The following is a 23,999-nucleotide window of genomic DNA, read 5'->3' on the forward strand; positions in this document are numbered from 1 at the left end:
CAATGCAGCGGACTTCATTTCCAGTTTTTCTATTAACACTGGAGCTATTTAATACTGTTGTGAAGACTATTTTAAATGTTTGGTCTAGATGTCTTCTGACAACACAAGCACATATCAAATTTTACTTTGGGGATGTTCCCAAAAGTAACATTTTACTAGTAGCCTGTACCAAATTGTGTACCTTTGGAGAGTAAAAGAATTTTCTCCAGAATAAAAATGCATTTTACTTTAAATTCCACCCATACTTAATTATATTAATACTGAAGATTTCAAAACAAGTTCCAAGGTAAGAAGCTAGGACACTAAAGAGAAAAGCAATGTAATATATCTGTAAAATCATTTCAGAATGCTTATCTGCCCATTAACTTCCAATTGTTACATCAACATCTTTAATAATTACTTTCACACCAAGTTTTTAAATAAGTTTATTAAAGAATATTCATAAGAAGGCAACAACTTTTGATTTGTCATTTAAAAAAGGTATTTCTTCATGCTGTATAATAAAGGTGATGTAAAACACTACAGAAATATGCTTTCTACTAGCATTCTCAGAGATGGTCTAGCACAGTGTAGTCGTATCTGCATTGCTAGAATAAATTAAACAGTCTCTTCCTTGCTTCTCTTCACAAGTGCTGCATATTAACAAAAAATGGCACAAACCATTTTTTCTATTCATTCTGCAGTATTGGAGCCCGTGTCTAAAAAAACAGAGGGGGGTGGGGTAGAAAATACAAATACAATTTTTTTTAGAATAGGAATTAACAGAGCAACTTGATTTTCATGTTTAAATATTTAACTAAGCGCAAAAAAAAGTTTTCTTGAAAGAAACAGGCGCTATTAAGGAAAAAGCCTCAAGGCAGTAAGAGAGAGATTGTACAATTTATTAAAAACAACTTTCACTGCTAGAAGTGGATAAAAGAATTTGAATGAGCTCTAATGTGAACATTTCAGTGAATAGTACTTTTGCGTTTGTGAAGAACCAGTTCTTTTACATTCTCCTTCCAAAACTGTGTACTGTTTACATTTTTCAGGTCCTCTTCCCCACATTTTTTTTTAACCACAAAAGGCTATGACTGGGGGTTAATTCTGTTAAGATACGATGGTCCAGATTAGACGATATGTGTATATATGTATGTATTCATGTGTGTGTATACATATACATATATATCAAGATCATATCTACATATTCATTATATCTAAAAAAATAAGTCTACTAACAATTCAATTAACATTTATTAAACACCTTATTTTGTGCAAGACACTGGGAATATAAGATTAATGACCATTCTGGTCATGAGGGAGCTTACAGACTAGTAACTTTAATACAAATTGGAATAGAAATAGTACATAGTCAAAGAATAGACAAAAGTGCCTAGAGATTTGAGGAGGGAAAGATCACTTTGAGCTGGAAAAAGTCAGGAAAGTTTTTGTAAAGGCAGGAATGCATGACAATAGCATTAGGAAGGTATGAGTTAGAATGCGGCAGGTAAAGAGTAGAGCTAGAACTTAAAGAGTGTGTAACTGGGAGAAGGTAAGTTGGAATCAGATCGTGGAGGCAGAACGTCAAGTTAAGAAACTGAGAATTTATTCAAAGTTAAATAAAGGTTTCTGAGCAGGTGAGATATATTATTCTTTTACCCAGATTTTTCTTAAATGGAGATTTATTTCACAATAATGCTTCATTTATCTTGCATTGTCAAGGAAACAAGTATTTTACACAAAAGAATTAAAACCACGAACTTGTATTTGATTTGATTAATTTGTCTAATATTCTATGAAGGTGCCTATGTGTATCATCAAAGTAATATAAGGAATACAAAACAAATTTTAAAAATATTATTACTAAAGTAAACGGTTTCTTCTAATAGCTACAACATGTCAAAGATATAAAAACCAGGAATTAAAGGAAAGCAACCTGTTCCTAGGACTGTTGCAGCGAAATGTTCTTTCCTTTAATGTTGCTGAGGTCAGAAAGACCTCAGGAGGTAATCTGTTTTTTGAAGACTGAACTTTATTTCTCTCTTCCTTTTGCTATTCAATTATGTACTTAGAGGAAGGCCACAGTCTTTGCAATAAAATTATGCGTCACACTTTAGATCCTCACCCCCTGGAACACTTAATTACTAAGTTTACTACTGGGAGTAAATCTACAATGAAGGAACAGATTAAAATAAGCATTTTTTATTAGATAGGGAATTCTACAATATGATAGTAATTACTTGTCTCTAACTGTCAAAAATTTTCTTTCCCAATTTATGGGCTCAATGGCCATTAACAACCACTTATAAAAGGTTTCTATATTTGCATCAGCTTCCCCTTTTATACAAGGGAATTGAGTATCAACTCTGAAAAATATATTGTCATACAGAAAGCATAAACAACAAAACAAGATAAAAGAACATTAAGTCACTGGAACAGCATAAACAGAATTTAGTGACAATAATGTGCTTCATGCAAAAAAATATATATATATCTAAAAGTTGATATAAAAGATTTTTGGTGAAGAACAATATAGATATTTACAACATTGGCTGAACATACTGAAGGCTCAGTTATAGTGAAAACTAGATATTCCATCTCTGAACGCTGAATACATTATATGTTCATTATTTTCCCCCACTCTTTTCTGGACAAATAACTGCCACAATGTGTATGAGAAAGGGTAAGTCAAATTTTGCAGAGCAATAGTGTTTTCTAAAGACATATGTAATATGGCATTGATAAACTAGTCAATACTCATAAAATATGAAAGGGTTTTTTTTTGAAGATGTTTGAACACTTACTTTTACCATCACAGGCGACAATTTTCACTTTATCCACTTTAATAAGCTCTGTCACCTCTCTGAATTCAACATCATTCAATACAAAAGTCCATACATTATCGCAGAATCTGTACGTATTTAGAGAGCCCTTTAAAAGAAAACATTTACATTCACCATGAAAAGATTTCACCTTCCTTTCACAAAGGCCATTTAGAAGAAATCAACAAAAAAGTCAGTACCTGATTGGTTCAAATATAAGGCCATCCCTAACCCCCCAATCTATCTAATATAAAATTGTAGTACAACCTATAACTGTGTATAATCATGCAATTGATATATACCTATATAATTTTTTTCCTTTCCAAGAAATCTTACTTTAGGGTACAGCTTATATTCAGACCAAGGGGATTCTTAAAATATAAAGTTAAGTATCTGTAACAAACTAATTGTTAAATAATGACCTTTCTTGTTTAATATGTATTGTTTTAAGAAGAAAAAAAAACAACAAACTTCAGACAAAGGTCAATTGAAGAATGTTTATTGTTCTAAAACCTAGTCCTCAAGAACTGAGGTATAAACATTTTCTAGCTTGCAGACAACTTTAAGGAGACCATAAGACCCAGCCAACCACTGACCTGATTCACTTATCCTGCCTGATTCCATTCTGCCTGATCCGTCACATTTCATGTTGTAGTGGGAGAGAAGACATTGGTACCTGGGGATTTAGTGAATTATGGGTGGAGAAAGAGCAGGGAAGTAGATCAGAATTTCCTTCAGTCCTATGATCCTCTTTGTGACTGTTCTTCCAAATGGACTGACCTTTTTGGGCTAGAAGTTTAAGAGCCCAATGAGAAGGATCTTTAAGTTACTTTAGTTATTAGTAGTACATCTTTGATACTAAAATTATGAACAGTAACTGTAATACTCAGATTAAACAGTTCCTTACAATTCTATTTTTTGGAAAGGAATTTATAAAAACCTGAGAATCAATGCAGAATGGAATAAAGAAGGAAAGAGTAGAAATATGGGAAGATTATTTCATAGCAATCTAGTTCAGTCATATATAAAACAAAAGATTGTGCCACATTAAGATTTTCCATTTATAATTCAAGGACACAAAATAGGAGAATTGTGAAGTTCTAAAAATCTGAAGTGTGAACAACACTTAAGAAAAGAGTACTAGATTTAAATGTGTACCTTGAATGCCCTCACGTGGCTGAAATGTGTAAGTTCACCTAAGCACTTAAGGGTTTCTCACTCCTACCTAAGACTACAGATTTGTGGGCTCCTTGCTTCTGCAAAGGAGGGCTGGGTTTTAATAGAAATAAGAGCTCATCTGAATGTGGTAAGTCAGATCAAAATGTACCTGACATAGTACCTTGCAGAGGGGAGGCATTTGTTGCTTTTTTAATGGCTTTTACAAGTTGCACTTATTTTCATCTATAATTTTTTAAAAAAAGGACTTTAGTGGACAAATTTTGAAGTGTGGCACTAATATGTGAAGACAGTCATACCTTTCATTAAACTTGACAAATTTTCACTTTTCATTTCTGTGACTGAAATCAATTCTCATATTGTATTTTCCAGAGAAAAATTAACATTCATTTTCTAAGGCAGGTGGCATAATTATAATGCAAGAAACATTTTTTTAAAATTGAAAGTTAGACATGTGACTGGGCTGAGAGTGAAAAGAAATCTTAGTAAAGATGAGGAACTACAGTTTTGAAGGGAAATTGTAACAGGGATTATTCAACACTTAGGAAGAGTTAATACTTACTAAGTGTTCTGTGGTTTTTAGTACACCAATTTGTATGTACTCACAATTCTCCTTTTCAATGTCCCAATACAAGTTGGACTTAATTTGAACATTAAGTATTTATTAACATCTAAATAATTTTAATGGATAATTTTTAAAGCACAGCATTAATATTCATCACAGCCATCTCCTTAATTTTATCTACTGACACAAAATTTTTACAAGGCATTGCAGTGTTTGTTTGTTTGTTTTTTCCCCAAAGGCAGGAAATTAAAGTATTGTAACACATCAAATTTTTTTCTCTAAAAAAAAAAACAACAGTTCAGTTCCAGGCACTTGGTAAAAAGATTTCACCTTAGAATATCTACTTTCAGCAAATTTAGACGTATAATTATGGAAAATGAACTCTAATTCAAGAGGAATAACAGCCAAATGATTTTATTCATGAAAAATTCATAAAATTGGAGGTTACATTTTATTTTTGTGAAATGGCCTTGAACTCTAGTCAAAAGTACTGCAAAAGAAAAACTATGCTTACATATAAGTAACAATATACTAAGTGTTAAAGTGGAATTCTAACAATAATGGTTGAAATTGATAAAATTGCCTAGACATTAATGTCCTCTCCACCTCTCTTTCCACCAAAGGTCAGAGAGGGATGTACGCAAACAGCCTAAACTCAAAATGGATAAAGTTCTGTGGCCAGAAGAACACAATCACTTCAGATTTGTCTTTTGTGTGCTTGTGGAGCCATCAAGTGAGACTGAGAGGCAGTGTGGGAATCCAGAAAGACAAAGGTGCAAACTCTTGGGGGCACTGCTTTAGTGGCCAGTGACTTAATTTCCCTTAACCCTAGTTTCCTCACCTATAAAATGGAGGCACAATACTAAGCCTACACGGGGTGGTCATGAGATTCAAATGAGGTAATAGATGGTAAAGTGCTTTGAGATATTTTAAAGTGCCAGATCAACATTAGCTATAAGGTGGATATTTTGTTTCACTTTCTCTGTGATCCACTAAGCTGGTCACAAGGAATACTTATCATCTCTAAGTTATCAACTCCTTGAGATCAGCAAATGGTCATTTTAAAGAAAACAAAGTTTCTTGTTATAGTGACATGTTTACATTCAAATAATATATATGTAGCTTTTAGGATAACATTCATATGGGGGGGGCTAACTTGGCATGTTTTTATCATCAACAAATATTTACTGAATATTTGTGTGTAAGCTGCTGTACTTAGGCACTTTGTCATTTAATAGGCAGGGAAATGACAAATTATTTACCCTTTATAACAGCATAACCACAACTTAGACAATTAGGTAAAATACGGATAAAGAACACTTAAACAAATTTAATAGATAAGCAAATTCTATAAAGGTACATTAGCATTGTCTATCAATACTATTCAAGATATTGCTTTGATAATATTACATCATAACAAAATTAAAAATACTTCCCCATGTGTTCTTCATTTTGAATCTAGAGTCAAAATGAAAAGAACTGTCTGTATTCAATTGTAAATAATTTCGAATCTTAACAAGTCAACATATGTATAAAAGATTAGATAGGACTGAACAGATTAAAGAGGGCCACCAGTACCATCTGTCTAGGCCCCACAAGTTGTGAGTAAGGGAGCCAGAAAAAATAGCAGTTTCTAGAAGCCACATTGTGACTCTTGGCCCTCTTGTACTACATAGTGTGGATGTTTGAGAATTACATTTTTTTCTTAATTGAACATGAAGTGGCTTTGATTCTAAAGCCATTGAAAGTTTTCTGAGCAAATGGTAACTCAGCTACAAAAAGACAATATGACCCCACCACACAGAACAAGGCCTAAAAGAACTGAACCTTGAGTATACTGGATGAACCTACTATGCAAACTCATCTAAAAAGTAACAACAGTCAGAAATATTTCTAGGTGTTACACAAGAGTTTTCAAAATGTTATACAGCCATTCTGTCCTTACTATGGATACATAAATGTGTAGGGGCCTTAAAAATACTCCGTGTAACAATGCGCAAGAGTCTAGGTTTAGATAAGTATCCTTACCCTGAAATTGACTCTGTTCCTGACTCGCTGAGCCAATGCTGAATTTATAGCCTTGTCAAACTGAAGTAGAACTTGAAGGGCAAGCTGGGGGGTGATCTGTTGAGACTAAGTAAAAAGGCCACAATTCATTTCCTTCATTATGGACTCCAAATAAATCAAAGTATAGGAATTAATGATCAGGGCTTATCTGAAGTAAGCCAAAAAATTCTGCTGCAGCGATAGCCTCCCACACTGTCCCTCCTGACCACCGCCCCAAGTACAATAAAGTTCCTCATTTCCATGACATTAAGTTAAGTCAAAAGTGAAATTAGAGAATAGTTGTACAGTATCTTCTGACAAAATATTGACATTTGGATCCAATTATCAATTCAAGAAGGAAACATACAAGTTTATAAAGATAAACATTTTCCCTAGCTCTTTTCTCCAATTTTTTCTAATTCACATGACATTAATTACCCAACTATCATGTTTAGTTGTCAATACTGTCATACCCATGTCGTATACTTGAAATCAATCAAAAAGCATCTATTAAGTTGTTACTCTGTGCTAGAGGCCGAGGATACAAAGACAAAAATCAAAGTTACTGCCCTCAAGGAGCTTACAATCTATTTAGGAAGACAAGAAGTTACATATTTTTAAAAAGAGAATGATTTTGAGGGGGAAGACATCAGTAGTTGGAAGGGTACAGAAGGGGAGTCAGGAAAGGCTGAATGGGGAAGCTGAACTGACTTTTGAAGTGACTAGGGATTTTAAAAGCTAAAGAAGAGAAGTGAATTATAACCAAGGGGGTTGAACAAAGGAAAAGTGTGGAGATGGGAGATGGAATGGTGTGTAGCAGGAACAATAACAAAGTTACCCTTACTTGCAAACTAACTTTGTAATTTGACATTGCCAAGAGTAAGATATAAAGTTGGAAAGTGATTTAATATCAAACAGAGGGGTTCATATTTGAACCTAGAGGTAATAGTCTATGTGGAGTTAGTGGAGTTAGTGGAGTGATCTGGTCAGACCTGCACTTTAGGAAAATCAAATTACGAACTGTGTGGAGAAAATATTACAGGGGAAGATTTGATAACTGAAAGGGGAACTGATTCTAGAATTAAGAGGATCCAGATTCAAATCCTTCTGATACTGACTACCTGTATGAACTTGGGCAAAGCCCTTAATTTCCCTGGGTTTGTTTCCTCATCTATAAAACAGGTTGGGGGTAGGAGGCATGGAGGGGGCTGTGTTGTTGACCTAAACCAGATGGCCCTGAAGTCCCTCACAGTTCTAGACCTATGACCCTATAACTAGACAGTAGTCTACTGCAACAGTCCACACTAGAGGTGATAAGGGCCTGAACTTGGGTGGTGGCTATATGAGTAGAAAGAAGGGGACTGAAAGTTATGGAGGTAAAAACAAGATTTCACAATGGAATCAATACGTAGGCTGGGGAAGTGAGAAGTTGACAATTACCATGATGTTGAAAAGTTCAGTAACTATAAGGATAGTGGTGTCTTCAACAAAAATAGGGACATTCTGAAGAGAGGTGGGTGTACGAGGAAAGGTAAGGAGTCCAGTTTGATATATGTTAAGTTTGAAAAGTCCAATCAGCAACAGGGGTTATAAGACTGGAGCTCATGTGAGAGACATGGGCTGTAATCATCTAAAAGTTATCTGCACAGTGATGAGAACTAAAATCATGGGAGTTTCTGAGGTCACCAAGTGAGGGAATTAGAATATTGAGGTACTAATCTACTGTCTGCCACTAACAGCCTAGGTAAGTTATTCAACTTCTTTGATCCTCGGTTTGCTAACTTATAAAATAAGAGGAATGGATTATGGTATCTCTACTATCACTGGTAATCCTATGACTCTACGTACATGTCACTTAAAGGATGGACAACTTAGGGACATTAAGATTATAAAAAAGGTTGCAGGGTATGACTGCTCATCTTAGGGTTTCCATATGAGACTTCTTTAAATAAAAAATCCCATAGGAAGCTTCACCTTCAGCAGCTAACATTTTAAAAACATCCATTATAATTCAACCCTTGTAAATTTGATTTATATCAAGTTTTTCAGTAATATGTTTGTTCGAAATTGAGTTACTCATATTTTGTACTATCTGCAAATTCACTTCAATTAATTATAGATGAAATTGAAGCCAACATTTGATCAGATTGCATCAAACCCCAATAAAGTCTCAATTACATCAAGGACATATCGTTTATCATATATTGTCTAGGCTGATCCAACCCTTTCATTTTACAGATGAGGAAACTGAAGGCCAGGAAGGTGAAGTGCCTTACCTAGGATCACAAAGCTTATCAGTAACTATCTAAGAGAAGATATGAATTGAGGTTTTCCTGACTCCAAGTCCAGCACTCTAACTATGACACTTAATCATCTATTAAATCAATCCTAACAGTGGGTAATATAAAGTTCCCAGGGTCATGAAGCTTACCATTAAATATCTAAGGCAAGATTTGAACTCAGGTCTTCCTGACTCCAAATCTATCACTCTATGACACAGCTATCTATTAAATCAATCCTACTGACGAAGTTGGTGATACAAAGCTGAAGTGTAATAGGGACAACTTGCATGCAAAAAAATGGAATAAAAGGTATCATCTACAAAATGTATGGCTGGAAAAGGTGTGCTAATCTAGAAAGTACAAGTTAACTGATGGATGTCTATGGACTGTACAAAGACTTCACAGGAAGAACTCTGCATATGACACCATTTCTCTCAGCAAGACAAGAATTGCACAGAATAGAAAGGCATGGATGGGTTAGGACCAGCAGAGTTGGAGGGAATACCCATAACAATGAGATCAAAGATGCATTAAAATACTGAAGCTATTGTCTTGTCAGATAAAGCTGTGCCAGGTGCTTTACCAATGAGACATGAGATGATGCAAAACTATCTAAATACAAGTGCTCAATACTTGTTTCTCACCTGAATGAGCTCATCTAAGCTTTCCTGAAGGCTATTTCCCAGAGTGGTATTTCTATATAATTGATATGCCATGGCTTAAGAAGAAGACTTCAGTTTTTCTTATCATCCAGCTGTGAAACTGTCCACAGATTTCAGGTTTTCATGGATGTCCTAAAGAACATAAAAATTAGAATGAATTATAAAGAATGTAAGACATATAACAGTGGCATGCATATATTTACACATACACACACAAACACATATATAGTGTGTATATATACATATGTATGTGTGCATATATATATATACACACATGCACATGCGCACATATATACATATATATGGTGTATATATATATATATATATATATATACACACACACCATAGCTTAGTAAATTAGAAGCAAGGGTCTAAGAGTACCTCTGACACATGTACCAATTTAAAAAATTTGGGTTTTTTGAGACTTGTTTCTTTACCTTGCCCAGATTATAGCCACTCACTAGGTAACCTTTCTGCTGATCAGCATGGAAACTTTGACCTCGGCTGGTTTGCTGCTCCTCAGGCAGCCTGGTACCCTCCCCTCCCCCCCCCCCCCCCCTAATTTTAGTGTCAGACTTCACGTGGATGGACACTGGATCAGCTTTAGCCCTACTGGAGGTCAGAACGCCTAAGGTCATGCAATCTACCAGTTTCAGCCTTCCCTAGAAGCAAGGATTACAGGCATTTACCATTATGCCCAGTGCCCCTACATGTCAAGGGCTCCCCACACCAATAAAATTATAGGGCAGTTTCAAAAACAAAAAACTAAGCAGAACAAATCACCAATAATAAACAATATACATTTCAATAAATATTTAAATACTCACTATATCCAAGGTACTAAAGATATAAACATCTTATGCTTTGGATACAGTGATTATCTAAATGTTTATTGAAATATGTTATTGAATTTTGGTGGGGGTTGTTAAGCATTTGATTACAGATTTAGAATTGGAAGGGACCTTGGACGTCAGGTTTAATCCAACTAACTTTACAGAAGAGGTAACTGAGGCTTTAAGAATATGACTCACCCCAAACCACATAAGTAATAAATTCAGGTTCCAAATTCAATACTCCTGATTCCATGTCCAGTTTTTTCTCCATTTTACCTGCTCCAAATTTTAAAATCTCAGGGAGTATGGGTAGAGGGGACACATACAAATAATGTGAGTCTGAGAGCCAGTGTCAAGAACACAGTAAGTACTTAAATGCCTATAAAATTCAAGTTGAATGAAAAAATTGAATTGAGATAAGTAAACACGATGTGTTTAGGTTTGAGTAATTTTTGAGGAGTATGCAGAATCATACCTAGAAATTATTCTAGCAATTGAAGCAAATTGTGGTATGGGGGTGGAAGGAAGATGTTGAGATAGCCTAAAGATAAAGCTTATGGGAGCTAAGGAAGATGACTTGGGAAGAGACAGTTTTCCAACTGGAAATGGTTTAGGGTAGAAAAGCTTACTCAAATAGTATAAGCATTTATTAAAAAAACATTTATTAAGTGCCTACTATGTGCCAGGCACTGTGCTAAGTACCTTACAACTATTATCTCATTAGATTCCCATAACCACCCTGAAAAGTAAGTGCTATTATTATTCTCATTTTTTACACTTGGGAAAACAGGCTGAGGGAAATTAAATGATGTGTCTAGACTCACAGAGTTTGGAAGTATCTGAAAATGGATTTGAACTCAGGTCTTCCTGACTTCAGGCCTGGCATCCTATCTACTGTATCACCTCACTGTCTTATGACTCTAACTCAGATACTGAATTCATTAGGGAGGAGACTCAACTAGAGACCTAAAAATAGCATCATGGATCTGGATAAGATGAAGTGAATTCTAAATAGAAAGAGGTTGTCAATGAGTGATAGTAAGAGGAAAACCATGGAGAAAAAGGTAAGCAAGTAGCTACATGGAACAAAGACTATACCAACTTTTCTCCTAGTCCTACATATATGAAGTGTGAGAAGTTCCAGCTAGCCTTGGAAAGGGTGCCAATAAATATCCCACAAGATAGAAGAAATCCAGAATGAAATGGAATCTGTTAAAAATAAAGTAAGGTTCCAAAAGGCAAAGTGAAAGGAGTGAACAATGGAAGATGGGCTCGGAAAGGCTAGGCCAAAGTTTAATACTTGGATTGGGGTGGGGGTGGGGGAAGGGGAGACAACCTGTTAAGTACCATTCTTATTAATCTTCACCCTCCTTCTCCACCTGTACTGATATTCTGGGTGTTTTTCATGGTGTAGGTTCTCCAGGTCAGGTGCTAGGGCCTGTCCACCTGGTCTGGAAAACAGACCTAGCAAAAGAACATAACAGCTAGGGCACCCTGAGGGATAGCAGCCTGGGGTGCCAGGCAGGAGAGTGCCCCAGTCAAAATTTTTTTTTTGTGAGGCAATTAGGGTTAAATGACTTGCCCAAGGTCACACAGCTAGTGTTAAGTATCTGAGGCCGGATTTGAACTTAGGTACTCCTGAATCCAGGGCCGGTGCTCTAACTACCGTGCCATCTAGCTGCCCCTCAAGATTTCTTAAAAGAAGAGATAACTTCCTTCTTTGATCCTCTGATTTGGGTGATGACTTGTAGTGAACTGGATTTAAGTGAGGGAGGACTGTGCAAGGTCACCAACCTCACTCTCTCCTCCAGAGCCATCAAGGTCCAGTGGTAAGATATATATCAGGCCAATGAGATGGCCTCTAATGTTTAAGGCAATTGGAGTTAAGTGATTTGCCCAGGGTCACAAAGCTAGTAAATGTCTGGGGTGAAATTTGAATTCAGGTCCTCTTGATTGACTCCAGGGCCAGCACTCTATCCACTAAGTCACCTAGCTGCCCCCATCCTCTGATACTAAGCAAGACATAGAACATGGAGAAATGCTCACCAGATGTCTGTTTCACTGAAAATGTCCAGTACAAAGTCCAAATTGGAAGATGATGCCCCTATATATGGTGGGATGTTCCACATGTTTTTTGTAAATGGCACCTCGCCTATTACATCAAGCTCTGAATACAATAGAAGGCCTCCTAAATTGTGCTTTCTAAAGGACATCAATTATCTCTTAAGAATTGTGCTTATCTACCCTGGGGGGGGGGGAAAAACAAGCAAATAAAAAAAAATGCCTGTGGTTCAGGCTATAGTATGCAGTTGATGGACAGCCCATGAAACTGGTCTATAAGGACACTATCTTGAGCAGACATTTCAGATAGAAAATGAACTGGGCCAAGAATAGAAGAGGGGAGGGGACTGGACTGTACCTGGAAAGTTACAATGCTTTTAATGTTCCCAAACTTCTTAAGACAAAGACCCATCTTTTTAATACCTATGATTCTTTTGAGAGAATTTGCTGAGATGAAATGTTATACTGTGTAAAGACCTCATCATAAAGTCCCTAGGATTGGGGTTCAAATCTTACCTCTGCTACATACTGTGTGATCCTTGGCAACTCAGTCTCTCAGTGGCCCAGCAGCACTCTAAGACTACAAGTTTACAAGGGATTTGCTAATTAGCAGTGGTGGATGGATAGCTGGAGTTCTTCCTACCTATGAAATCACAAGTCTAAAGGACCCTCTTCCCCACCCTACAAAAAATATTCTTATGTTGATGCTATATGGCTCAAAGCATGACACCAGCCTCCGAAGAAATAGTTTCAAGTCACCCCCAAACAAGTCATAGGAGATACATGGTATGTATAAGAAATGCATAGAAGCAAAAAACTATCAGAAAAAATTTGTCAATGGAAAGGAGGACTGGTTATAAAAAGGATAATCTATCAAAGCTTATGTGTTCTAATGGTACCCTGCCTGCCTACTTCCTTTAACCTTTCCTCCCATCAAGATATCTAAGGTCTGTTGGGTAAAGGATCTAGTAAGAGAACATGGACAAAAGTAACACAGGATCTGAATGGGGGGGGGGGGGGCGGGAAACACTGCAATTTGCAAGACTGTAGAGTCCATCTACATCATTAAGGTTTCAGTTTCATCCAAGTATCTGAGTGTTTTACATGCTTACAATAAATTTTTTTAAAAAAGGGAATCGTGTTTCCATTAAATTGTAAAGCTTCACCTTGTCTTAGCAAAACTTTGCATCTTCTCCAAAGCCTGCCTCCGTAATGGTTCTTAATGTCTGTTACACTGTATCTTGCAAATTTCCTAAATTGCTCACTTATGTCATTTGTTTTAAAGTAAATCTAGGAAAAAAAAATGTCTTGGGCATGATGCCCCTCCCTGCAGGGGAGGGGGTGGCAGATGTCGAAGACGACAAATCGATTAGTGCGAACTGCAAGGACAGAACAGTAAATAAGGGAGCCAGATTCCTCTCAGCCTAGGAATGAGAAATTTTACGACTGAATCCATATCCACGAGAGAGAGAAAAATAACAAAAACTATGCTGGGCAAGTGAGGACGCGTGGAAGATACCAGCAGTTGGGGCCGCTTTATTGTCAGGACGTGACACACAGTTAACCAAAGTTGCCGTCCGGTACTTTCCAGAAAAAGAGTGGACCGCCCGGGGGGGAGGGGGGGGTCACGGAGTTGGGCCAGGCGGGTTCAGGACCCCCAGGCTGGGGAGCCCACACACGGAGGAGTGGCCAGTACCGCCCGGAGAAGAGGGTACACCACCGACCCTGAGTAAGGCGTCCCGCACCCTCCCCTCGCAAGCCCGGGGCTAATGGGCAGGTCCAGGCCAGGCCTGGGCTGCGGCGGCGAAACCACTGAGCCGAGCCCGGAGAAGCCTCGCCGCCCCGACCGCGAGTCCCCTCCAGGGGGGCAGAGCGAGCTGTGCCGCGCCGTTCCCTCTCCTCTCCTCGCCCCGGCCCGGCCCAGCTCCTCCGGTACCTGCGGGGAAACCGCCTTCCACCGCTGAGCGCTGGGAGCCGAAGAGGCGCAGAGCCCGGGTGAAGTCCCTTCGGTCGTCCCCGACGCCTCTTCCGTGGCCCCAGTCACCAGAAGCCCGGGCGCGCGACCCGGATGTGCTCATGGAACCGCCCCCCGGCGGAAGTGACGCACACGCGTTTGAGCGTCCTGTTCTCTAGTTCTCCGAGCGTTCTTTAGAGCGGAGCTGAGATCCCTGTGTCTGCGGGCGCATCCTCCGCGCTCGTGCTCTTGTTGTGCTCCGTTGTTGTGCTCCATACTCTATCCCGACCTGCTTGAGCTCGCACTTTCCGGCTCCCAGGGCTCAGTATTGGATGGGATGAATGGGAGCATGGGACCATGACGGTGTAGAAGCAGAGTGACGGCAAAGGCCGGACCGAGGCATTTATGCCGTTGCACGTTTGCGGAGCCCTGATTGTTAGGCAGTTTCTCCTACATGGAACCGTTCGGTGGCTCAGTGACTAGAGTGCTGGGCTATGAGTCGGAAAGACCTGAGTTCAGATTCTGCCTCAGACTCTTCCTAACTCTGTGACCCTGGGAAAGTCTCAACTTCTATTTGCCTCTTTGGTCATCTGTAAAATGGTGATAATAGAATCTACCTCCTAGGTTCCTTGTGAGGACCAAATGGAGATAGTTGTAAAGCGCTTAGCACAGTGCAAGCCTATATAAATTAGTTATTATTTGAATGCAAGGCTGTCTATGCCTTTGGATTTAGAAGACCCGGATTCATATCCAGACTCTGCTACTTACTACCTGTTACTTTTGGGCAAATCCTTGTTCTTTCTCTTGGACTTTCACTATCTTCATCTGTAAAATGTGGGGAAAGAGGATAGGATGGACCAGATCATCTTTTTTTCTTTTTTTTTTTTTAAATGAGGCAATTGGGGTTAAGTAACTTGCCCAGGGTCACACAGCTAGTAAATGTTAAGTGTCTGAGGCCGGATTTGAACTCAGGTACTCCTGACTCTAGGGCCAGTGCTCTATACACCGTGCCACCTAGCTGCCCCCAGATCATCTTTAAAGTACGATGGAGCCAAGCAGAACACATTTCATCTCAGGTTCTGTAGCATCAACTTGGACACGTTCCTTAACCTCTCTGTAACACTAAAGGGTTGGAATAGACTTCTAACGTCCTCTTTCATCTCTTCCATCTAAGAGTGAGACCCTCCTAGGTTTTCTCTTCAGGTTAAAGATGCCCAGTACTTTTGAGCCATCGCCATCAGGCGTGAGCCCTAAGTCCTTCCCCATCTTGTTTACATTGTTCTATACCTTCCCAAAATACGACACCCCAAAATGTTCCTTACCTTTAGGGATCCAAAAATTTAGTAGGAAAGAGAAAGTTTAGGCAAATATAAGACCATTCACCGAGAACTCCTTTATCTCATCTCACATACCACAGATGCCTTCTGTTGTCTCCACCCCATCTCACAGGAAGAGTGGGCTGTTCTCCTTGTCCAGGCAAACCTCTGTAGGAGGAAAATTAATCCCATTCCATTGTCTTCTCCAGCAGTTTTCCCCCTGTCATCACCACTCTCATTAACCTTCCATTTTTCCCTGTCCTTATTTACAAACACACCCATTCTCTTCCCTTTCTATCCTGTTTCACTTGGTGATCTTATGAGCTCAAATAGAAGGATGGAAAGAAGGAAGGAAACAAGCTATATACCATTTGCTGGTATGTTATATATGGTACCTGTGGAACTAGGCTAAGAACTTTGCAAATATTTCATTTGATCATGGGGCAGCTAGGTGGTGCAGTGAATAGAACAATGGCCCTGGAGTTGAGGACCACCTCCTGCCCTGGATTCAATTATCTCTATGCAGATGATTCTCAGATGTAGTTATCCAAACCTAACTTCTCTCCAGGCCTTTAGCTTCTCTTTCCAGCTGCCTATTGAATATTTCAAACTCTATGTCCAGTAGACCTCTTAAACTCAAGATATATACAACAGACATTATATTTTCTCCCAAATCCTTCCCTCTTCCAAAGTTCCTTATTATTCTTCAAGGGTACCACCCTCCTCCCAGTCACCCAAGGCTTACAACCTTGGTGTCAATTCTTTTAAAAAATTTAAATATTTTTAGTTAAAGTTTTGAGTTCCAAATTTTATCCATCCCTTCCTTTCCCACTCCTTGAGGCAATAAGTGATAAGATATAGGTTATACATGTACAATTATGTAAAACATTTTCATATTAGTCATTTTGTAATAGGAAGACTCGAATAAAAGAAAAAATGAAAGTGGAAAATACAGCATGCTTCAGGCTGTATTCAATCAATACCAGTTCTTTGTCTGGAGATGGATAGTATGCTTCATTATTAGTCCTTTAGGATTGTCTTGGATCATTGCATTGCTGAGAATAACTAAGTTATTCGATTTTCATAAAAAAATATTGCTATTACTGTGTACAACATTCACTTCACCATACGTCAATTTCATCTAAATCCAGATTTTTCTGAAATCATCCTGCCTGTCATTTCTTATAGCAGAATAATATTCCATTACAATCATACACTACAGTTTGTTTAGCCATTCTCCAACTAATGGGCATCTCTTTGATTTCCAATTCTTAGCCACCACAAAAACAGCTGTTATAAATATTTTTGTACAAATAGGTCCTTTTCCCATTTTTTGGATGTATAAACAAAACAGGGGTATTGCTGGATCAAAAGGTATGCAGTTTTACAGCCTTTTGGGGATAGTTTCAAATTGCTCTCCAGAATGATTGGATCAGTTCACAACTCCATTCATTCAACTATCATCAGGATGCAGATCTTTCTAAAATCATTTTCGTATTGACCTATTTTCTGTTCACCAGACCACAAAAGTATGATGAACATTGATTTTAGATTCAGAAGATCTAGGTTTGAATCTTGGCTCTGCTGTTTCCTTTGTGGCCTCGAGCAAGTCACAGCCTCTTAGGACTTCAGTATTCTCACTGATAAAATGGAGGGGACTGGACTAAATGATCTCTAAAAATCCCTTTCATCTCTAAACTCTATTAGCATGACTCAAAGCTATCCATAGGGCATCTCTCCTCGACTGATGTGGAATGAGTTATAAAGGGCTTTCCAACTAAATCTCTAAGCCCCGATTTCATAGGCAGTAAAACTAGGGGCGGCAGGTGACATAACTTGCTCAATATTAGTATTTTATGTATGAGCACTTACTTAGGTGGATAAAGTGCTGGGCTTAGAGGCAGGAAGACATACTCCTGAGTTTAAATCCAGCCTCTTAAGAGCTGTGTCTCTTACTAGCTGTGTGACTCTGGACAAGTCACTTAGCCCTGTTTGTCTCAGTTTCCTCATCTATAAAATGAAGAACTACTCCAGTATCTTTGCCAAGAAAACCCAAATGGAGTTACAAAGAGTTGGACATGACTAAAACGACTCAACAACAAAATATTTTAAGTGACATAGCCAAAGTTCAAACGTAATCCCCATTTTACAAAATCTACCCTACTTCCCACTATACCTTGATGTCTCTGATATTCCATTGGCACTTTTCAATCTTATTTCTCTCCTATACCTGTTTCTCATTCTGAAGTTCTAATAGTTATTGGTTAAACTCCTTTGTGGAAAAGGACAGAGAATGCAATTATTCTTGGGTAAATTTCCAGTGTTGATCAGCAGGAGGGTTATTTCAATTATCAGATGACCAATGAGCCTGACTAAGGCTTCCTGGCTAATCCCCTGGCTCAGGCAACTTCCTGGAGAATGACTATGGGAAAATTAAATGCATGGAAAAAGGAACAAATTCTAAAAATTATTATAGATTGGCAATTGGGGGACTTGCTCAATTCAGGAAAATGGACTGCATGTTGTATGACCTACAGTCCTTTGGCTTTGCTAGGCCAACACACCATGCTAGATGCTGGGGTTATTGTGACAGAACTATAACATCTCAAAATTTGAAGGAACTTCAAAAGTAATTCAGTTCAACAAGTAGGAATCTCATTTACAGCATTTCTGACAAGTGGCCATCCAGTCTGGACTTAAGATATCCAATCACCAAGAATTGTCTCTTTCAGGGGCACCCATTCCACTTTGGGATAGCATTAGATGTTATCAAGTTTTTCTCTAATAGCAAGCCAAAATATGCTTCTCTAATTTCCATCCATTATTCTTAGTTTCCCTTTCCAGATTGGGTAAACAAATCTTCCACCAAATTACTGAAGACAACATCCTCCCCCCCCATTTTTAAGTATTTGCTTCTTCAGTTTAATGTCCTCCAGGAAGGCTCTAGCATATCAAGATCCTTCCTAAGTTATATATGTGGATCAGAACACAATGGTACACTCTTTGACCACAGCTTCACGGCACTACTATCACCCCTCTTTTCCTGGACCACAGCATCTACTAATAACCTAAGAACATAATGGAGGGAGGGAAGTGCTATAACATTGACTCATACTGAGCTTCGAGCCTACTAAAACTTCTAGGTCTTTTACAGATATACTGTTGCCACATTACCTCCTCTATGCTACATTTCTACAATTTTTTTTTTAAACCCAGATGTAGGACTTTACCTTTATAACCTAGTCAGCCTATCACTCTTGTGATAGAAACTTGTAGAAATCTCAAGTTTGATTCTATCATGAAGCGTTATACATCCTTTGAAAACTTCATGGCTGTGCAAATTGAATACCTTTTATAATTTTTTTATACTTTCATTAGTCATTAGCCTTGTAGATTGATATTAATCCATGCTTAAAATATTTGCATTTCATTTCAAGTTTAGCACCTGGAGTTTTGAACCATTGCTACCTAAAATACTAACTACCATAACAGGGAGCTACAGCAGGGAAGGGAAGCCACAAGGTACAAAGCTACCTATAATTCAAGAGACATAAAGTTGGAGCAGCTAGGTGGCACAGTGGATAGAGCACTGGCCCTGGAGTCAGGAGGACTTGAGTTCAAATCCAGCTTCAGACACTTAACACTTTTAGCTGTGTGACCCTGGGCAAGTCAGTTAACCCCAATCGCCTCACCAAAAAAAAAAAAAAAAAGAGACATAAAGTTTACAAATTGGCAGAGGGAGATAACTGTGCATGTTCAGCTTTTTCTAATATATTTATTCCCTTGAAGAATTCATCTGCTTACATGACTCCCATCTATTAGCTATAGATTGGTTCTAATTAAAAACCTGCTCTAACCAATGGAGGCTGACTTGGGTTTGAATCCCTACTCTGCTCTGCTATTTACTGTTATCTTGAGCTCTTCACAACCTTGCTATACCCTGTTAGACCCATTTCCTTTTCTGCAGAACGAAAGGGTTGTATTAGATCAGGTGCCAAACATGCAATTCCCACACATTGGTTTGAACAATTATTTAATAAGGAATATGTAAATGTGGTTTTCTAAGTCGATATGTAGCCCACAGGAATTATGTGTGGTTTAATGGCCTATGTGACACCCACTTACTAGACAATCTCAAGGCAGTATCAACTAATCCAAAATAGAGTAAGTGCCTAGGAGCGTAATAAAGTCCTGAGATGTGAGGAAAGTTTCTCATACATAAAATCAGAAGACAAGATCAATGCTCTTAAAAATTCTATTTCAATTCAAACAGTCTGAGAATCTAAAATTACTCTGCCAACAAAAGATTAAATTGGAGTAGAGGGAAAATAAGGGCAGGGAAACCATTCAGAAACCTTCCAAAATGATGGCAACTGGATATCACTTTTGGGAGTCAGAAGACCTGGGTCAAAGTTCCAGCTACCCCTTTTAGATACATCACCTTATTTTATTCTCTCAAATCAACTTTGTGAGATACAGAAAATAACCAAGTGCCCATTTTGCAGGAAACTGTATGAGAAGTGACTTGCCCCATGTTGTTGTTTAAGTTAAATGCTTTTAAACCTGTAAAGAATTGTATTATACACACACACACACACACACACACATATATATATAAATATATATATATATATCAAAGCTTCTTAAATTGTGGGTCACTGAATGTGGGAATCACAAGAAATTTGGCAACAGTAAAAGGTTATGTATACCTATTTTATATACCCATATGCCTGGGGTCATGTAAAAATTTCTTGGGTGAAAAGGGGTCCTGAGTGGAAAAAGTTTAAGAAGCGAGATATAAAGGAAACTAAATAATGGTGTTGGCAATGAGTGTAGATGGAAAAATGATGTGATTGCAGAGATAGAATTCAAAGGACTTGGCAGTGGAGGGACTGGGGATGGAGCAAGAGAGGAATGGAAGATAATTCTGAAATGTGAGCCTAGTGTATAGCATTAATTGTTGAAGCAAGAAGCCATGGGAATAGATGAGCAATTTGTGGTATACTTTATTCATCTGATCATGAGTTTCAGAGATGAAAAGCAGCTCAGAGGTCATCTAATTCCACATAAGGGACTAGGTATCTATTTGCAACATTTACCACAATTCCAATCCCTAACCTAGTTGACAATGTTGATCCATCATACAAACTTTAGGTGAAAAGTAGCATGAATACCAAGAGCAATTGAACATTAAACTAGTTGGAGAGTTAAGTGTGGAACAAATGGAAAAAGGCAAACCACAAACACATAAAAACCATACCACCTCTGAAAACATAACTTAACCTTAAAAATTCTTAAGGTTATGTTTTCAATTGTATATGCTATTATTCAGTAATTTATTGGAACATATTGGGAAATATAAAGAAAATTACAATCTCATGCTGTAAAGAATGCAAGTTTGTTAATAAAATTTTAAAATAAAAGTTAAGCTTTATCTTTCTGCAAATAGAATGAAATTTCTTAGGAATAGAGGGATATGATGTGATGTAAGAAAGTGATGTGATGTAAGAAAGGTTTTAAGATCATTTGAAAAATGGGTTAATTGACATGCAGAATATATTAGCTTAATGGATCAAGTAAATGAGGTCAAATGAGTCAAATAACATTACTTTTCCAATTAATTTATTTAAGGTTTATTAAATCTGCAATAGCATGAAGTGCAACAGACCACAAATGACCATATTCCTGACATGCCAAAAGAAAACCCAAAAAGGTTTCCTTGACTTGAAAGACTATTACTCTTAATATAAACATACACTCAGGTTGAATTTCTTATACAATGACAGTACTTTTTCTACACATTAATCCTTATACTAAGGAACATCTAGATAAGTTAACTATTACAGTGCATTAAATGTTAAATTTTTGGACTTTGTAGTAAAAAAATCAAAGTGCTATTAGAGTCAAGCCAGGTCATAAAATGAATACCAGCAATATTGAAGAGACTACATAAGCATATATATTTTCCTCTAAATAAATGTGACCACTACATATCTAAAAGATGAAGCTTAAAAAACATTTGGGGTACAAGACCAGGTATAAAAAATATTCAAGAAAAGTTGAAAATATTTGGGTTTTTGGCCAGTAAAAAATATGTGAGGTATTTCTAAGTATGCCCTCAGTCTGCTTATTAGCAAAATACCAAAATAGCTTCAAATGCAAATGTGCTATAATTCCCTGATCACGTTTTACAGTATACAATCGTTTATTTTTAAAAAGCACCGATCATAATTTTGTGAATTTGAAGCTTTCCCAGTTTTCATCTTATGCTTGACTGGATATAGCACTTATGAGAATTTTCCTTACTATTTAAAAAAAAATTATATGTGATACGTATGCAGTAAATTAAGCAGGGAGCCTATTATATAATAAATAAAGCTGCATGAATATAGCTATAATGCTGAGATCCTTTGCAATCATACTGCTAAACAGTGGAATATTTCCTATTACTATTTAAGAAATTTAGGGATAAAATTGTGAAGAACTACATACTTGTGGTATATGCCAAATTGAAAAATTACAGAAAAAGGTGAAGCATCCCTTTTGGGACACTGCTTCCTAAGAAACACACAGAATACTTAGTACATAAAAATGAATCATAGACATCTTCCCCATTTGCCTCTCAGTGACCTAAATGGGATTATCAGGGCCAGGGGTCAACACCATTCATTATGGATGTTTCCTTACCAGCAAGGCCTTCTCGTGTAACTAGTTCCTAGACCTCTCCAAATTATTCTACCCTAAGGTCTGTCAGAGAATTTCTGTTCCTTTTAATACAACGGGAAATTCCAATTACTTTGCTAAATAAAATTAATTCATTATGACCACATTTCTTCTTTTAACTACTTTTAAAATATGTACTCTTTCCTCTATTTCCTTTCAGTGTGCCATAACCTGTACACTTCTGCCTAGGATTTTGTCTCTATGGGGAATTATTCATAATGTATCCATTATAGGAAAAAAGTGCATGGTGGGAAATTAACTTTTGTGGGATCATGCCATTTGATTTTGAGATGGGAAGAACTTTAGAAGTCATCTAGTCATTAAACAGTTTATTCAAGGTCCAAATAGGTTAAGTGATTTGACTGCCTTAGACAGAGGTAGGAAGTAGGAGCATTTGAATCCATCCTCCAAATGCAGGACTATTTACCAGTCTCATCTGGAATTTTATCTGCCATATTCCATAAATTCCTAATGCTAGTTAACTATTTGTTTAAGAAAAATGCTTAGGGGGCAGCTAGGTGGCACAGTGGATAAAGCACTGGCTCTGGATTCAGGAGGACCTGAGTTCAAATTTGGCCTCAGACACTTGACAATTACTAGCTGTGTGACCCTGGGCAAGTCATTTAACCCTCATCACCCTGCAAAAAAAAAAAAAGATGCTTATAAGTCCCCTCAAACAAGAATATCTTTATCACAAACTTTAGTCCCAAATCATTCAACATCCACATGCAAGGATTTTTTTAAAAGGCACTTTAAAACATCTTTTGGGATGGAAAACAATTGTAAACGGTCCCTACCAAACTTCTAGGATTACAGTGCAGAAGAAACAACCAGAGATGAGTTGGTTTCCTTACATAACATATGTAGGCTGCCTTTTATATAAGATGCCTTCTACTTCTCAAATTCTTATAAAATTAAGTATTTGTAAAGCACTTGCCAGCACAGAGGTTGGCAAGTATTATATAAAATGCTCATGCTCTCCTTTGTTCAGGTCCATGCAACAAGCAATACTTCAGAACAAAAATGTGCAAAACTGAAGGCTGTATCCTTTGGAAGACATTTCACTCTAAAACACACTGGCAATTCAATAGCTGAAATGTGAAGAACAAAAAAGTTTTCCCAACCTTGTATACACCAGGTCAGTAAAACTCTTTACCGCTCAGTCTTAGCTATGCAATGCTCTTCTATACACATTAGCATTAAGTTTAAAGTGATCAGATTTTGATCTGCCAATGAAAGATGTGGAATTGGCAGAGAAGGGGTGGGTAAACCAAAGAAGTATGACTGCTGCCCCATATTTTCCAGTACCCACTTGCCTCCGGAGGTAAAAGAACATGCTTATATTAGACAGCAAATATTAAAGCAAAATGACAAAACCTGAATAGGTTTCTCAATATTGTTATTACTTTGTCTGATCGTCTCTTATTTCACTGTGTATGACTGATTGCTTGTGCTCTTCAGTTTATTCATATAATCTGGATACTGTCTGCCGTGGTTAAATGCAGTTTAATAATCCTCCCCCCCCCTTCATTTCCTTAAGAGTTGGTGGTTGGATGCTGGTGAATATCATCTACACCTTA

The 23,999-nt window shown here is 37.6% G+C and overlaps 1 protein-coding gene across 2 annotated transcripts; it reads right to left on the bottom strand.

Annotated features, from left to right (window-relative positions):
• Positions 1-409: 409 nt before the first annotated feature.
• GTF2A2 (general transcription factor IIA subunit 2) lies at positions 410-14,500 on the bottom strand. 2 transcript variants are annotated; one of them, XM_043980151.1, is made up of 5 exons: positions 14,363-14,500; positions 9,515-9,664; positions 6,571-6,675; positions 2,784-2,910; positions 410-698 (listed from the first exon to the last, which is right to left on the bottom strand). In XM_043980151.1, exons 2-5 carry the CDS (start codon positions 9,584-9,586, stop codon positions 673-675), a joined length of 330 nt encoding a protein of 109 aa, XP_043836086.1. In that variant the 5' UTR covers positions 9,587-9,664; positions 14,363-14,500; the 3' UTR covers positions 410-672. The 2 variants fall into 2 exon arrangements, with proteins under 2 accessions (XP_043836086.1, XP_043836087.1); XM_043980152.1 differs by lacking the exon at positions 14,363-14,500 and adding an exon at positions 9,970-10,058.
• Positions 14,501-23,999: the final 9,499 nt, after the last annotated feature.

The sequence above is a fragment of the Dromiciops gliroides genome, chromosome 2, assembly GCF_019393635.1.
Source record: "Dromiciops gliroides isolate mDroGli1 chromosome 2, mDroGli1.pri, whole genome shotgun sequence".
Classification (NCBI taxonomy): Eukaryota; Metazoa; Chordata; class Mammalia; order Microbiotheria; family Microbiotheriidae; genus Dromiciops; species Dromiciops gliroides.